This window comes from Cynocephalus volans, chromosome 5 (assembly GCF_027409185.1).
Source record: "Cynocephalus volans isolate mCynVol1 chromosome 5, mCynVol1.pri, whole genome shotgun sequence".
In the NCBI taxonomy this organism is placed as follows: Eukaryota; Metazoa; Chordata; class Mammalia; order Dermoptera; family Cynocephalidae; genus Cynocephalus; species Cynocephalus volans.
Window position 1 is genome coordinate 156,659,090 of NC_084464.1, and position 15,752 is coordinate 156,674,841.

Here is a 15,752-nt window from a genome sequence, read left to right on the forward strand (position 1 = left end):
TTCCCGGGCCGGCTGCGGCTGTGGCTGCCGCGGCTGCTGCGGGGCGCCGGGCGGGCCCAGGCGCGGACATGGAACCGTGAGTGCCGGGCGGGAGGCGCGGCGGGGGCTGCGGCGCGCCGGGCGGGGCGGGGCGGGCTGGGCGAGCCGGTGGCGCCGCGGCCCCTCCCCGGGGCGGCTGTGCGTGCGGAGCCCCCGCGCGGCCCACGCGCCACATCTCGGTGGAAAGCGCCCGAGCGCCCCGCGCCGGGGGGAGGCCGCGCTTCCCAGGGCGTCTGGCGAGGGCGCGCGCCGGCGCCGGCCACAGCCCCTGCACCCTGGGATGCTGTTATGAGTCCCACAGTCCGCTGACTCGGGCCTTTCCACCTCTGTGAAGTGCAGGGCTTTGAATGAGGACAAACCTGCCCTGGGCCCCGTGGACGCCATCCCTAAAGCTTGCTTTTGATGTCACGGAGTCACTTGGGTGTCCCCTATAGGCGTCCGGTAAAGGAGAGAATTAAAAAGAGGTTTAGCGCTGAGTGGAGTTGCAGAAAGCCCCGGAGGAGGAGCACCTGGAGTCCTCGCGGTGTGCAGCCGCGCGTGGCAGGAGGTTAGAGGGACCCCCCACCCCGGCAGCCCCCCACCCCGGCAGCCCCCACCCCGCGGCAGCCCCCCACCCCGGGCAGCCTCAGGTGGGACCTTGTGCGTGTCTTGGCTTATTTGGGGTTTTAGAGGCGGGAAGGTTCTGCTCTGGACTCTGCTGATTTCTCTGAGTGTGGACATGGTCAGAATTACGTGGGTACTTCAAAAAGTTCAAGGACGGATTTGTGTCATGTTTTAATTCTGTTTTTCCACAAACTTTTCGAACTACCTTCGTAACATCCAGGGGTGTTGCCACATTGCACGCGCCTGCGCTGGAGATTTGCTTCCTCCTGCTTCCTCACAAGTTTCTGGTTTTGGCTGGTCACTTTAGCACATTGTGGGAAACTGGACTGGCATAAAATGTCAGACCCAGGTGGATCTTTTAAAGACCATTGTTTTAATTAAAAGGCAGGTGCAGGTGGGTTAGCAGTACAGCCTCTGCACAACTCCAGGAGGCAGCATTCACATGTGGCCTGCGTGAGTAGCATCTCTTGGAATGCCAGGGGAGCGGTGCCTTCGGAGCTGTGCCCTGTAGCACAGTGACTGTGCATGTTTTAGGAGGTCCTCTCAATACCTCACCTTGCACCACACAGCAGCCTGGGCGAGCCTGGTGTTGTTAGCCCTTTCAGTAGGAAACAGTGTGAGGTTCTGTGGGCCTTGGCCAGGACGGGAATCTTGCCAGAGGTCTGTGCTATGTAAAGGACAGGGAGCTAGACCAAACGGAAGCTATTAACTAAGTAAAGGTCCCGAGGAGGACCTGCTAAGCACAGCTTGAATGAAGGACTTAGTGGAGATTGGACCGTCTCCCGCAGTGCAGTGGCTCAGGCTCTGTTGAACAAGGGGATGGGGTGGTGGGTTGTGGATATCTGGAGGTCAGACAGCCACCATCGTCCACCATTCAGAATGGCTTTGGCCTGGAAACTGAAAAAACATCTTTGGCAGCAAATAAAATCCTGCTAAAAATCAAGCCTGAAAATCTGAAACATGTCCTGGACTTCGGTGCCTGGTAGGGTCCGAGTGCTCTCATTGGCTGGTGTGCCTGAGCCCAGACCAGAGGCAAGAAGGGACAGGAGCAGTAAGAGAAGCCGAGGGTGGGGGTGGGGGTCAGAGAATAGAGCTGCCTGAAGGGCAGGGGCTGCCTGGTGCACTGCTCAGGATAGGGGACGGTCCCACTGCAAATCCTGGCCCTTGTGACCTCACTCACGTTCAGCCCAGCTTCCTCTTTTTAAAAAGGCAGGAGAGATTGCCATCAAAACCTGTCAGGAGAACAGTTCCCAGCTCTTAAAGCTTAACCTGAGGTCTCTTGCAACCTTTCCTCCTCTGATGATGCCAGCAACGGGAGGGACGCCGAGCGTTCGAGGATGGTGCAGGGCTCACATGATGTCCTGTTTGAGCTACAGGGCTATGCCTACTTGAGGCTTTCACAAGTTCATTTGTGCTTTGCTCTTACTGTAGCATTTCTCTGCAAATTTAAATAAGGTTGTCCTTTTGTGTGTGTCTTGCTTGGCACAGCAAACCATTTTTAGAAGAGTGTATTTTATATGCCTCTTTCATCCTGCGCAGTGTAGAGGTGTATTAACTAGGCTCCTCTCCTACTGGCAGTGAAGTGCGGCACAGACCAGTTAAGCACTGTGGGGCCCAGCTATTGTTTCAGGGTCCAGGCCTGCCGAGTCTTCCAGCTCTTGAGGGGACACCAGGCTTGGGTCAGTCTCCTATTTCTGCAACCGTGGTTGTTTAGGATTGTGTCTCTTACAATAACTTCTTTTCGTGGACCAAAATGATCTCCAGAAATAATAAAAGGTAGGTTCTTTAGTGTTTACTGTGCACCAGATACTGTTGTAAGTACTTTACATCTATCATTTCATGGACTCCTTACATCCACCCTTCCTTGAGGAAGTTTCTCTTATCCTCCCCATTTTACAGATTAGAAAACTGAGGTGTGGGGGCTGGCCCTGTGGCTCACTCAGGAGAGTGCGGTGCTGGTAGCGCCGAGGCCGTGGGTTCGGATCCTATATAGGGATGGCTGGTGCGCTCACTGGCTGAGCGTGGTGCAGACCACACCATGCCAAGGGTTGCGATCCCCTTACCAGTCAGGGAAAAAAAAAAGAAAAAAGAAAACTGAGGTGTGGAGAAGTCCAGTGAGTTTCTCACGGTCTCAGCTAGTAAGTCACAGAGCTGACACTGAAGCCTGGGCAGTCTGGCTCCAGAGCCCGCACTCTTGACCTCTGTGCTCTGCTCCCTCTCAGCAACAGCTGGCAATTAATGAGCACTTAGCAAGGGCTTCCATGTAATATCACATTTAATTATCACAGCAACCACAGGTGATGTGGTCCGTCAGTTTCCTGAATTTTGCAGTTCAGGAACTGGAGGTTGTGAGAGGTAGAGGGCCTCGCCCCAGGTCACCCTGCTGGCCAGGTGAAGAGGTCTCCCAGCCCAGGCAGTCGCCTGCAGGGCCCAGGATCTTGACCTCTAGGTTGCACTTCCCGGAATGGGTTGGAGTGTTGCTCCTGGGGCCAGCACACTGTCTGTGCCGAGATCACACTCACTGACCAGTGTTTGACCTGCTTCCTTGGTCCGTTTGGCCTGGGAAGGATATTCAGTGACCTAATCAGCGTGCTCCTGCGTGAGTCACTGGGCTTGTGGCCTAGAAAGGACACACATGAATTCATGGTTCCTGGAGGAGCTTAGAGCATTGTTTATGAAAATGTGTTTTGAGGTTGTTGGGCCTTGAATGTGGCTTTTTTGAAGCTTACTTAATTCTTGAGTAGCTGAAGAAATTATTTGTAATATATTCAACTTGGCCAATTGAAATTTCAGAATTCTTATCTTGTTCTTTTCAGAAGTGTCTTTTCAAAACCCATTAAATGGTAGGTTATTTAAAAAAGGAAAGCTTTTGGTGAGGGGCAGAGCATGAGTGAGAGGGAGTGGTGGGCCTGCTTTCCACCCCTGACCTTCACGTGCTGAGGGTGCATTTGTGGGTTCCAATCCCACCTCCACTCCTGCTGCCTGGGACCTCAGCGGGTGCATGCCCCCTCACCCCAGCCTCTGTTTTCCCATATGTAAAATGGGAGGGTGATACCTGTGCCACAGGGACATATCTAGCCTGTATCAAGTAGGTGCTCAGGAAATGCCAGCTCCTGCCGTCCTCTTCGGGAAGGAGACTTTTTACACAGGGGGTCTTCAGAGAGACTGTTAGAATGAAGACTGAAATTTTTTCAAAAAAAGTACAGGGAGGAGAAAAAGCACAACTGTTACTTCTGATAACTGACATGATAGAGTTCTTGCTACTTTCTTACTGCACTGTTCTGAGCACTTTATGTTTATTATTTCGCTTATGCCTCCCGACAGCCCTGTGAGAGAAGGGTTCTGCTTATCCCCATTTTGCAGATGAGGAAGCTGAGGCCCTGGGGAGTTAGTTAGCTTGGCCACAGTCGTGAGGTTGGGAAGTGGGCAGCTGGGCTGACAGGCCCCAGGCTGGGGCTTCGGACCACAGGAGAAGAGATTATTTTTATACGGATTGTGAAAAAATAAAATCTTAACGAAGTGTGAGAATGGGCTGAGAGATTTAAAGTCCCTTTCCACCGCTCAGCTCCTAAATTTTCAATTCAACAGTGGGAAATCTGGGTATCTTTTTGAACAAGTAGCAAAATTTGTAATACTAACATATTTTCAGTCTCTCCTCCCTGCTGTATTTGTGACTGAGTGAGATACAATCCGTCTTTTAGCACACCTTCGGCCTCCTGGGTGATGTTTCTGCAGCCCTGTGGGCGTGCTGCTGTCTTTGGGCTTCTGTAAAAGGCAGCGATGGTGGGTGCTTGGTTTCTCCTCCCATCTCTTTACCCCCGTTGCTTAACGACAGCCACTCGAGGTGTTCTGTCTCATTCCCTGCACACCCCAGCTCTCTCCACGTGGCGGTCCCTCACTGGCAGGACCGCACCGGGACGCCGGTGCACGGAGCGCCCGCCCCTCCTCCGCTGCTCCGCTTCACAGGCTCCTGCCAGCCGAGGACTGCACGAGAGGGGGGTGCCCAGTGGCCAAAGTGTGCTGAGGTGCTCAGGGGTCTCATGGGGATGCGGCTCTCTGGCTGAGGAGGAGGGGACATCCTGACCAAGCGTGTGTGGCCTTGGAGACCGTGGTGCCAGGGACAAGGCTTCCTGCACAGGCGCAGCTTGGAGCTTCTTTGGCCTGTTTGCAGAAGCAAAGGGCAAAGGCCAGAGCCACAGGCAACATTAAAAGACAGCATTGGGGGAGAAAGGTTAAATTTTGCAATTCAGTCTTTGGTAATTTATCACAGCAGGGAAAATAGTAGAACACAGAGGAAAAAAGAATAAAACCAGGGAAGAGTGAGCGGGAGTGAAAGAAATCCAAGGCTGCCGAGGCCTGCCACTTGCTGGGCACAGGTGCTGGGCGCTGGGAGGTGGGAGGGGGTGGGTTGGGGGAGTGCGTGCATGTGGATGAGCAGTCTGTCACCTGCCGTAAACTCCTGAACCAGCCCTGTGCACCGTGTCCTGCAGGCAGGAAGATAGTTGACTTCTCTCAGAGTGGTTGAGGACAGCCTCACCTGAGACAGGATGGGTGCATGGGGCTGGGGGCAGGGATGGAGAGAGGAATCAGTGGCATAGGAAGGACAGCGCCTGGTGACAGGGGTGGTTGGTGACTGTCTTGTGTTCTGAAAGGATAGTTCCAAGTGACTTGAGATAGGTTTCTGGACCTGTGTGACTTAGTATTTTGAGTTTCATTTTTAATTTTGGTTTATTTTTTGGGTATGTGTATCAGTAGGAAGCTTTTGGTTTTCATTGAATATCTCATGAAAAGGGGCTTACATAACAAGAGATTGATCTGGGCTCTCCAGAAGTTGAGGTGGGGTCCAGCCAGTGTTACTCCAGTGGCTCCAGGACCCTCCGACCTAGATGGTTTCTGTCTGTCCGCTGTTCTGGGCTGTTTGTGGCATCCACAGCTTTTGGCTTAAACATCTAAAAGGTTGGAGTTGTTGTGTCCTGAGACGGGGAAGGCTGCAGAGGAGCAGATTAGTAGGAAGGTCAGGGGTTGACACGTCACATGTGAGGTGCCTGTGAGATACCCAAGTGGAGATGTGAAGTAGGCCATTCAATAGGAGCCGGAGTTGAGAGGAACAGGCTGGGCTGAGATGTAAGTGAGGGAGCTGTTGACGCCTGTGTGCTCTCTCCAGCCAGAGACAGGACGAGATCAGGGAGGGAGAGTGGACGAGGGAAGCGAGACAAAGCTCAGCGTGATGCAAGTGTGACCCAGGGGGATAACAGCGACACTCACTGCAGAGTGCCCTACGCAGAAGCTTCCCAGCGGTTTTCTCGTGTGGATTGGATGTCTCCACAGACGTCACCTTACTTGCAAGTAGTCCGTTGGGAAATGGTTATGAAGCTGCATAATGGAGAAGTCAGGGCTCGCGGCCATTTAGATTATACCTGCAGTTTGGGGGTAGGCTTTCCAGTAAAGGTGGTTTTAGCTTAGTTTTTAGTTTCCCTAGGAAATATGTGTGTGATATCTTAAAGCACCCATGAAAGTCAGATTAATTTAGAAGGGACCCAAAGAGTCCAAGGGGGCTTTTAGGGGATGGTCTCACTGCATTTGAAAGGTCTTCAAAAGGCCTGAGGGCTGCAGCTAGGTTGGAATTTGAGAGTATGTGTCCTAGATGGTTAGTGTGAAAAGATGCATGGTCCTGGAGAGGAGCACTGATGCGTGGACCCATCCGGAACAGGAGAGGCACCGTGGAGAGCTGGCAGGGTTTGGAGGATCTTCCTGCCCTGGTTAGCAAGGCAGAAGACTCCATCAGCTGGTGTGCTTGACTTGGCCTGGGTGTGTAGGACTTGGGGAGCTCTTTCCCCACTTCCTAGCCTCTCACCACCAACTTGAGGAAACTACATAAACGCTTCTGAAACAACTAACAGCAGTGGAGTTGCGTAGATGTTGTTTGGAGGCCCGTCATGTGCCATGCCTGCTGTCCGTGCAGGTAGATTGGTGCTCTGTCGACAGGCGCTCAGCTACGTGGTGCAGACCACGGTTCACGGACGAGAGCAGCCCTGAGAGATGGAGCAGCAGGGGACGCTTCATGGAGAAGGTGGGACACACAGGTGAGCCCTAAATGCCATGTGGGATTGAGATGGTCTGGCAGGGAGAAGAGAGCATTTCAAATCAGGAGAACATGTAAGTGGCAGGTCTGGAGTGTGGCTTGACCAGGTTGGGAAGCGTTATAGACTTTGAGCTCTGGAGTCTGCTGCTTGACCTGAGTGTTGCTGTTAGTAGCTTTGGGATCTAGAGCAAGTTCCCAAACCTTTCTCAGTCTGAGCTTTCTCCTCTATGAGCTGGGTATCACCAGCACCTCCGTCAGAATGCCCTGCAGCGACTGAGGGAGGTGGGCATTCGCGCAGGATGCAGGCAGGGTGATGGGAAGGTTGGATGGGAACTGTGGGGAAGGCCCCCAGGAGGCCTTGCTGCTTCTCTTGTCTTCATGTTGGCTTCTCGAAGCACAGCCATGTGCCACGTGTTGCTGTAACGGTCATCGATGGTGTCCCGTAGGTTGTAGGTGGGTGGATGGCTGTATCATCTAGGCTTGTGTAAGCACACTCTGCAATATTCGCACAACGATGCAATTGCCTAATGACTCATTTCTCAGGATGTATCCCATTGTTTGCTTTGACTGTGAGCAGTAGTTTTAGACCTATGATTTATCTGAAATAGGGTGATGTTTTGGGATGTCAGAAGTCTCTCGGTTTTTGGTAAAGCTTTTAGATGGGAAGCTGAGTGCAGAGAGAACCACAGAGAGGAAGGCATTATCACGTGGAGTTATCCTGACTTGGTGCTGTCCCCTGGGCCAGGATAGCCCTGGAGAGGGTCTCTGGACTGCAGGTGTCCCAGAGTGGAGTTTGCTGCTTGTCAGGAAAATTAAAGTAGCAGGGTTAGGGTGTGTCTCCCACCCTCCACCCAGCAAGCCTCACTCGGTGTGGGGGGTGCTCTGATTATGTTGGCTCAACACAATGCTTTCTCTCTCTTTTCCATTGAGTTGGGCAACTTGGTTGCTGAACCAGGAAAACTTCTAGTCAGTTGGATTTAAGTGGAAGTTTTAAGGAAGGGGAAACAGTGGATTTTCGTGAGCCGTCTGAGGAGCAGACTGGCAGGTGCCCGGGCAGGGCATGTGCTGTGGGCATTGGCTCCCGGGCTGCCCTTTCTCATGCCTCTGTTTTCAGCATTCCTTCTCACTTGCTGAGTAACTGCTTTGAGGGGGTCAATAACGCATTTTAAAAATTAATTTAAAATATAATTGTTCTTATTCTTTTTTTTTTTCTCAGCCTCCAATAACCTGTGCCTTCAGCCTCTACTTGGGGAGCTCTTGCTGCTCCTTGCGGGGGGGGGGGGGGTGTCACCCTGAGAACAGTGCAATGGAAGAGCTCACAATTGATGTGTGTCATTTTTTAAAACAATTTTAGAATTACAGAAGAGCGGCAAAGGTAGCACAGAGTGTGTCTGTACCCACTTCACCCACCTTGCCCTAACGCTGGCATCTCACGTAACCATGGCGCATTTATCAAAACCAGGACACTCCATCAGTGCAGTGCTCATAGCTAAATTACAGATTTTATTTGCATTTCCCCAGCATCTAGTCCATTTAGCTTCGTGTAATTTTTTTTCAACATGGAAATGCCTCGTGCAGCTGCCTAGAAATCTTCCCTTCTGTGGAGTGTTAAAACAAAAATGTATCTACACATCAACACGCCATGCCAGGAAACTAAGTAACAGACAAAACCTGGAATAACAGAGATGGCGGGCGCTGCTCCTCTGGGGCTGGGCCGGCCACACACCTCTGCAGGGCTTTCCCAGGAGGGCATCAGGGGTGGCTGGGTCCCGTGGCTGGGTCCTGCACCCAGAGCCTCCTTCCAGGGGAGCAGCAGGTACTGCCAAAGGCAGAGATGTGACGTCTCGGGCTACTATACCATCTCCAGACCTCAGTTTCTCCACCTGTAAGTGGAAGGGGTTGTTGGGCTTCCTCCCTGAGGTCATTTCTAGAGCTAGTATTTTAAGGGTCTCTGGCCGCTTAGATTCTGTTGGGCCCTAGCTTTCCCTTCTCATACCCAGCAGGATCGTTTGCGCGTCAGCACTTGGACTGAGGTCCCAAAGGAAACCACGGCGGTGCTCATTCTTTCTTTCTTCACCGTGAACCCAGTGTCACTGGTCTGAAAGTTCCCTCACCAGGCGGTCACATGGGCTGTGCTGGGGAGAGCCGACTGGGTGTCAGCAGAGCCACGTCAGCGCAGAGGTGGCTTGTGGGCCTCTCCTTTGCCCTGAGACTGTGTCCAGCCCGAGCGGTTGACTTCCTGCCCCGCAGCAGGCCTGGGCATGCAAAGGTGGGGGTGTGTGTGCACATACCCGTGTGAGCTTTGTGCCATGAATAAATGACCTTTCCCTTGCTTCCCAGCAGAGCCTGTTTCTCCACCTCCCAGGGTGGGTGTGTTGCCGCCCGCCCGTCCTGTCTGGCAGATGTGACAGGTGGCCAGGCTCCTCCCTGCTGTCTCAGCTCTGGAGACCAGGAGTGCTAGCAGTGTGGACCAGGCTCCCTCGCTCACATCCCTTTGGGTTTGTGGGGCTCCTCTTTAGAAACAGGGTCAGGGTGAGCCGACTGCCAGCTGAACCCAGCCTGCCACCTTTGTAAACGAAGTTTAATCAGAACACAGCCACGCTTGTGCGTTCATGTGGTGCCTCTGGCCACTTCTGAAGGCAGAGCTGAGTACTCGTGACAGGCCCGCTGGCCCGCAAAACCTCAGATGCTGATGGTCTGGTCCTTTGCAGATTTTCCTTTTGTTTGCCAGCCCCTGATACAGGGAGTTCTAAGAGGCATGATACCTACCCCACTGGCATTTGCTTTGGGCAGAAGGGGACCCGAGTGGAGTCCCATGTTGGTGCCAGTCACAGAACACTGCAGGCATCCTGCTGAGTTACGTCAAAGGCAGACTTCCCCCGTGAGTGTCCGGCTGCCCTCCACCAGGACAGGGTGAAATGAGGGAGGGGTCCTAAGTTGTGAGAGACCCTGGATGGGAAAAATAAGATAGTGGGCTAGCAGGGAGCTCCTGGTGGCTCCTGGACTTCCAGGCGGGGCCTGGTTGTGAAGATCGCATTTGGCTGCGTGAGTGAGTTAGGGTCCTCGACGGTCACTCTGCTCTGACAGCTGAAGGTGGGAGTGTGAGTAGAGGGGATCTGGCCACCACCCATGTGGCACAGTGAAATGTGCCCTGTTGGGCATAGAAGCCACGTCACATTCTCCTGCTGTGAGGCGTGGTTTTGGGCTTCCCTGAGCAAACTGGGGTGGCAAGGCACTGTCCACAGAGCATGGTTCGCTCCCTGAAGTGGTCACCTAGGTCTTCGAGACTCTTTTGTCGGGGGGGGGGGCACCTGGTTTCAGAGCAGGGCCACTTCTGAAGTGAGGGGCTGGCATGTGTGGCTGCACAGCCATCCTCCTGGGGACCCCGTGCCATCTCCCTGACTGTCCCTCATTGACTGGCTTCTGCTCCCCAGGCTGGCGCCCATGCGGCTCTACACACTCTCCAAGCGCCATTTCGTCCTCGTGTTTGTTGTCTTCTTCATCTGTTTTGGCCTGACCGTCTTTGTCGGGATCAAAGGTAAGTTTCAGGTTTTTAACCATTTCATCATTTTACCATCAGCCAGCCCAGCTGTACCCATCTGCTTCCATCTGCCAAGGGCCTCAGTGTGGAGGGGGACATGCCACTTCGCCCTGAACCCACTGGGTGGAAGGGGGTCCCAGCCCTGCACTTGTGGCTGCACCTGTGTTTCTCACAGGGGAGCGGTGAGCAGGCCCAGATAAACCTAGTCATGCTCTGTGCAGCAGCCGGGGGCTCTGGCTTACCTCGGCCGCTCTTTGGTTGGTCAAGAAAACCTTTCTAGAGTATGCTGTGCACCAGGCCCACCATGGGTACTAGGGAATCCAGAACCTGCTGCCTTATGGTGGATGTGGGCCACGTAAGAGTTATGATGCACTGCGTGGGGCTGGGATGCTGCTCTGGTGACATCCTGAGCTCTTGGCAGGGACATGGGAACAGCACTGGGTAGCAGCATGGTCGTTCCAGGTGGGAGCCTACAGATCCCTTGTCTTTAGGGCACCAGCCCTACTGTTCTATGGCATGTTGTTTGAGGGTAAGAGCTACACCACAATGATTTTGGCTTCAAAAATGCCTTTGAAATCATCCAGCCACCCCCCTTTCTCACAGATGGAAAATGGAGAACCAGAGAAGTCTAGTGGTTTTCACAAGGATCCCAGAAATCCGGGTCTCCTCAGTGCTGTCCAAAGGGCAGGCAACCAGGAGCCTGACTTAGGTTGGAGAATATTTCTTCCTCCCCCACTTTCTTCTTTCCCTCTTCCCTCTTAAATAATATTTTTTTTCAGTGAAGGTAGTTTCTGGTAGGTGTTTATGCAATTGATGCACTTAACACTAAAGTGTGAGTTACAATTGGGCTTAACCTGTTCCAGAGGCATTTGTGCCTCAAAGGTCTATTCTCTAAACCTAAACTGAAATAACCTAGACTGAGGAACTGGGGGAGAAGATGACTCTTCAGGTACAAGTCACCTGATGATGGTTGTGATGAAGATGTGTTGGTAACAACAGCACCTGTAGCCAACTTCTTTTCCTTCCTGTTAAGTCACCAAGGAACAGAAGTTATATTAGTCACAGCACAAGACATATCCATTATCTTACTTGATTTTCACAACTGTTCTTTAAGATGTGTAGGCAAGGTATTAATATTCTCATGATCTCCAGTCTCAATGGGGCTTCAGCCAACTCTTGTTTCCTTAAGCCATTCTCTGTCTTAAACATGATTATGTCTACCCTGCTTCATGCTTGCAGAAATAAAAAGAGATGCACCAAGACTAAGTGAAGAAAATGATGTCAGGATTTCCATGTTCCTTTCCTTCTTCCCAGAGTGTCCTGAATCAGAGTTCTCCAGTGAAACAGAACCAGTAGGAGATAGATCTGTATATTAATGTATATACTATTGTAAGGAATTGGCTCACGTGATTATGGAGGCTGAGAAGTCCCAAGATTACAGTCCAAAGATCTGTAATCAGCAAGCTGGACCCGAGGGAGCAAACGATGTGGTTCCAGTTTGAGTCTGAAGGCCTGAAAGCCAGGAGAGCTGATGGTATTAAGTTCCTGCGCAAGTCCAGGTCCAAGTCTGAGTCTGAAGGCAGGAGAAGACTGATGTCCAGCTCGAGGGCAGAGAGCCCAGGCAGAGAGAGTGAATTCTCCCTTGCTCTGTCCTTTTTTTCCATTCGGGCCTTTGACAGATTCGATGAGGCCCACCCACGTTGGGGAGGGAAATCTGCTTTACTCAGTCTTCTGATTCCAATGTTAATTTCATCCAGAAACACCCTCACAGACACAACAGAATAATGTTTAACCAAATATCTAGGCACCTTGTGGCCCAGTTGACACATAAAATTAACTATCACAAGTACTCTGTTCCTAGGTACTTTATGTGGTAAGGTTGTTATTATTTCAGAGTTGGGAGTACCTTAGAGACCATGGGGTAAGTAACCCTCATTTTGCAAATGAAGAAATTGAGACCTAGGAAGCCTAATTAGCTAAGACTAGAGTCCTGGTTTTTCTGACTTGCAGCTCTTAATTCTTTCCAGGAGACCAGACTGCCTTACTTTCTGGGTTAGGAATCCACTCTGATTGTGAATCTGTTTAAAAGAAGACCCATTGTGGATACAAGCCTCCTTCCTACATAGACATCCTTCTCAGCATGCATAAATGCATTCCAGAGACATGTTACTGTGTTGATTGATGTACATACATGTTTCTCACCTACGTTTGAGTGGAGGATTGTTGGCGGCAGGCTGGGGATGGTCACTGAGGCTGCCCAGAAAACTGGCATCACAAATTGAGAGTGATATGACTTAGAACAAATTTGGTTCTAGATTAAGTTAAAATCAGATTCATGGTGTTTGCTTTGACTACTTCTTTTGAAGCCAAAGCCCTGAAGAATTACAGTGTAAGAACCTATGAAGCTTGGAGAGAATTCTGGATAGATGGTGGAGTAGGAAGCACCGGGCATCTGTCTCCCCACCTAGACAGCAATTGCAGTGGCAGAATCTCTCTGATATAACTACTTTGGAACTCTGGAGTCTGTGGAAGGCTTGCAGCTTCCACGAGAAGGCTTGGACATTCAGAAGCAAACACATGTACAGGGGAAATTAGAAAGTCACCATGGTTGCCCAGAGGAAGGTGCAGGATTAAAAAGACCTTAAGTTTACAACTCAGGCTGGTGCTCAGCACAGAGACAACCTGCAGTAATCACAGCCATAAAAAGCAAAACAGAAAACAACCAGCCCTGGGAAAAGAGAGAATCTAATTTTCAGAGGTACCATATTATTAGATTTAAGTGTCCAGTTTTCAACAAAAAATCACAAGGCATACAAAGAAACAGTAAAATATGGCCCATTGAAAGGGGAAATAAACCCAACAGAATCTGTTGCTGAATAAGATTGCATGGTGAGTCTACTAGACAAAGACTTTAAAACCACTGTCTTAAAGATGCTCAGAGAACTAAAGGAATACATGGAGAAAGTCAAGAAAACAATATGAACAAAATGGAAATAGGAATAAAGAGATAGAAAACATAAGAAGAAATCAAAAAGAAATTCTGGTGCTAAAAAGTACAATAACTGAAATGAAACTTTACTGGAGGGATTCAAAGGCAGATTTAAACAGGCAGAGGAAAGAATCGGAGAACCTGAAGATAGGACAGTGGAAATTTTTGAGTCTGAGGAACAGAAAGAAAAAAAATTGAAAAAAAGTGAACAGAGCCGAAGGGACCTTTGCTGTACCATCAGGTGGATGCTGTCTGCGAGAGACTCACTTTATATCCAAAGACACAGGTTGAAGTGAAAGGATGGGAGAGGATATTTCATGCAAATAGTACCGTGTTATCCAGCAGTTCCAGTTCTGGGTATATACTCAAAATAATTAAAAGCAGGGTCTTGAAGAGATATTTGTACACTCATGTTCATAGAAGCGTTTTTCACAGTAGTTAAAATAGTGGAATCGACCCGAGCATCCATTGAGAGACAAATGGATAAGTAAAATGTGGTATATACATGCAATGGAATGTTATTCAGCCTTAAAAAGGAAGGCATTTCAGACACATGCTACAACATGGATGAATCTTGAGGATGTTACATTAAGTGAAATAAGCCAGTCACAAAAAGACAAGTACTGGGCCGAGCCTGTGGCGCAGTTGGGAGAGTGCGGCGCTGGGAGCGCGGTGACGCTCCCGCCGCGGGTTCGGATCCTATATGGGAACGGCCGGTGCACTCACAGGCTGAGTGCCGGTCACGAAAAAGACAAAAAAACCCAAAAAGACAAGGACTGTATGATTGCACTTATTTGGGTTGCTTACAGTGGTCAAAATCATAGAGACAGAAAGTAGAACGGTGGTTGCCAGGGGCTGTGAGAGGGGGAATGGGAGTTGTTTAGTGTGGACAGAGTTTCCAGTTTTACAAGATGGGAAGAGTTGTGGAGGTGGCTGGTGGTGAAGGTTGCATGAGATGAATGTACTTAATGCCACTGAGTTGTACACTTAAAAATAATTAAGATGATAAATTTTATGTTGTGCATATTTTACCACAACAAAAAAAACTGCGGACAAAAAGAATCTGTGAAGCTCGTATATCTGTTATTTTAGGAAAAGCCTTATGCTTTTATGCTTATATTAGTATATGTTATTTTTTCTTACATTCCCTGCTTAGTAAATATTTTTGGGAGACTAGATTAATTGGATGAATAGATAAATATGCGTTAGTTTTTTAGAAGAAATCTTTATACTTTACAAAATATATGGACAGTGTCTGTATAGCTAATGTTTTTGAGGGTCCATGCTCTGCAGAGAGAGCCCTCATGGAGAGCATGGGGGGTTCCCATGGAGAGCCTATGCGTCATTTGTTGCTCGTACTGCGTTGGGGAGTTGGGAGTCATGACACACGGCGGAGTGGATGTTCTGTGTCTGTGTTTCTGTGTTTTACTTTCATACATAAAATCTCTAGAGAAAGACCAGGTGAATAAGACCACACCTCCATGTCACGGATGAGTCTTTCTTGGCATTTGAAAAAATAATAAATTGTCAGTGTAGATATAACCTGCTTTTTTCCTTCTTTTCTGTTACACTTTAGGACCCAAAGTGATCCAGACTTCTGCAGCTAATTTTTCACTAAATAATAGCAAAAAGGTAAGACTGGGCCTAAGTGGCAGCTGGTGGGGCCTTATAAACTTGCGGGTCACTGCGAGGTGGTCCTGGTTGGCAGGCATAGGATAGGCTGCCCTTGCCCTGTGGCTCACTTCTCAGGCGACACATTTCTTATCCCGCGGTCAGCTGCGGGCCTCTGGGATCATGTTTACTAGAATGACCTTTTCTGCTGTAATAAATACCTCAGTACTTAGGAGGGATGGCGTTACCTCTTAGGGAGCAGCAATTCATTTCTGAGGGATGGTTAACTCATCCCAATTCCTCACATCTGTAAGTTCTATTAGATTATGTTTTAACAATAATCACTTAAGTATTTGATCCTTTCTTATTATATTTGTCCACGTTAAGACTCGGTCTCTGTATCAGGTTTCTAATGAAATCAGTGCTTTGTAATGATTGTTTGGTATTCCTTGCGTAAACTCAGTTTAAATTAAAAATATCCTTTGAGTTTTTTAAATGTGCCTCGGTTCTTCACCATCTTGAGAGGAAAACAGAGGTCCTCTCAGTCGGAAACTTTTTGGTTTTCTTTAATAAATACTAACTTGTGAAAGCCCAATCAACTAAACCCTTTTATTTTTCTGTGTGTCGAGCAACATTTTTATCTACAGACTTAACACAGTTGTCCTGCATCTTCATGGTGACATGTATAGTTTATATCTGATTATTTGACTCCAAATCCCCTCCTTTCCCTGTTCTCCCACCTCCCGGCTAGGTTTCTACTCTTAGAATTTTTCAAAAAGTCAAAAGAAGAAAAATTTCCTAAAACTTGTACCTTTTGGCTCTTCTGCTACTACTAGTTTGAAAGGGCCTCTCCGTAGCCCGTGTTCACATTTCCTTTGCATTCCTCT

The 15,752-nt window shown here is 49.6% G+C and overlaps 1 protein-coding gene across 3 annotated transcripts in view; it reads left to right on the forward strand.

Annotated features, from left to right (window-relative positions):
- The window catches only part of TMEM181 (transmembrane protein 181), a 47,553-nt gene continuing 31,801 nt past the window's right edge, over window positions 1–15,752 (forward strand). The window contains exons 1-3 of one of the 3 annotated variants that reach the window (XM_063096219.1): window positions 1–76; window positions 10,159–10,262; window positions 14,831–14,886. In XM_063096219.1, coding sequence (XP_062952289.1) covers window positions 69–76; window positions 10,159–10,262; window positions 14,831–14,886 — 168 coding nt within the window. In that variant the 5' untranslated portion in view covers window positions 1–68. Of the gene's footprint in view, window positions 77–352; window positions 587–9,533; window positions 9,606–10,158; window positions 10,263–14,830; window positions 14,887–15,752 lie in introns of those variants that run through there. The other 2 variants (XM_063096220.1, XM_063096221.1) reach the window with 2 other exon arrangements.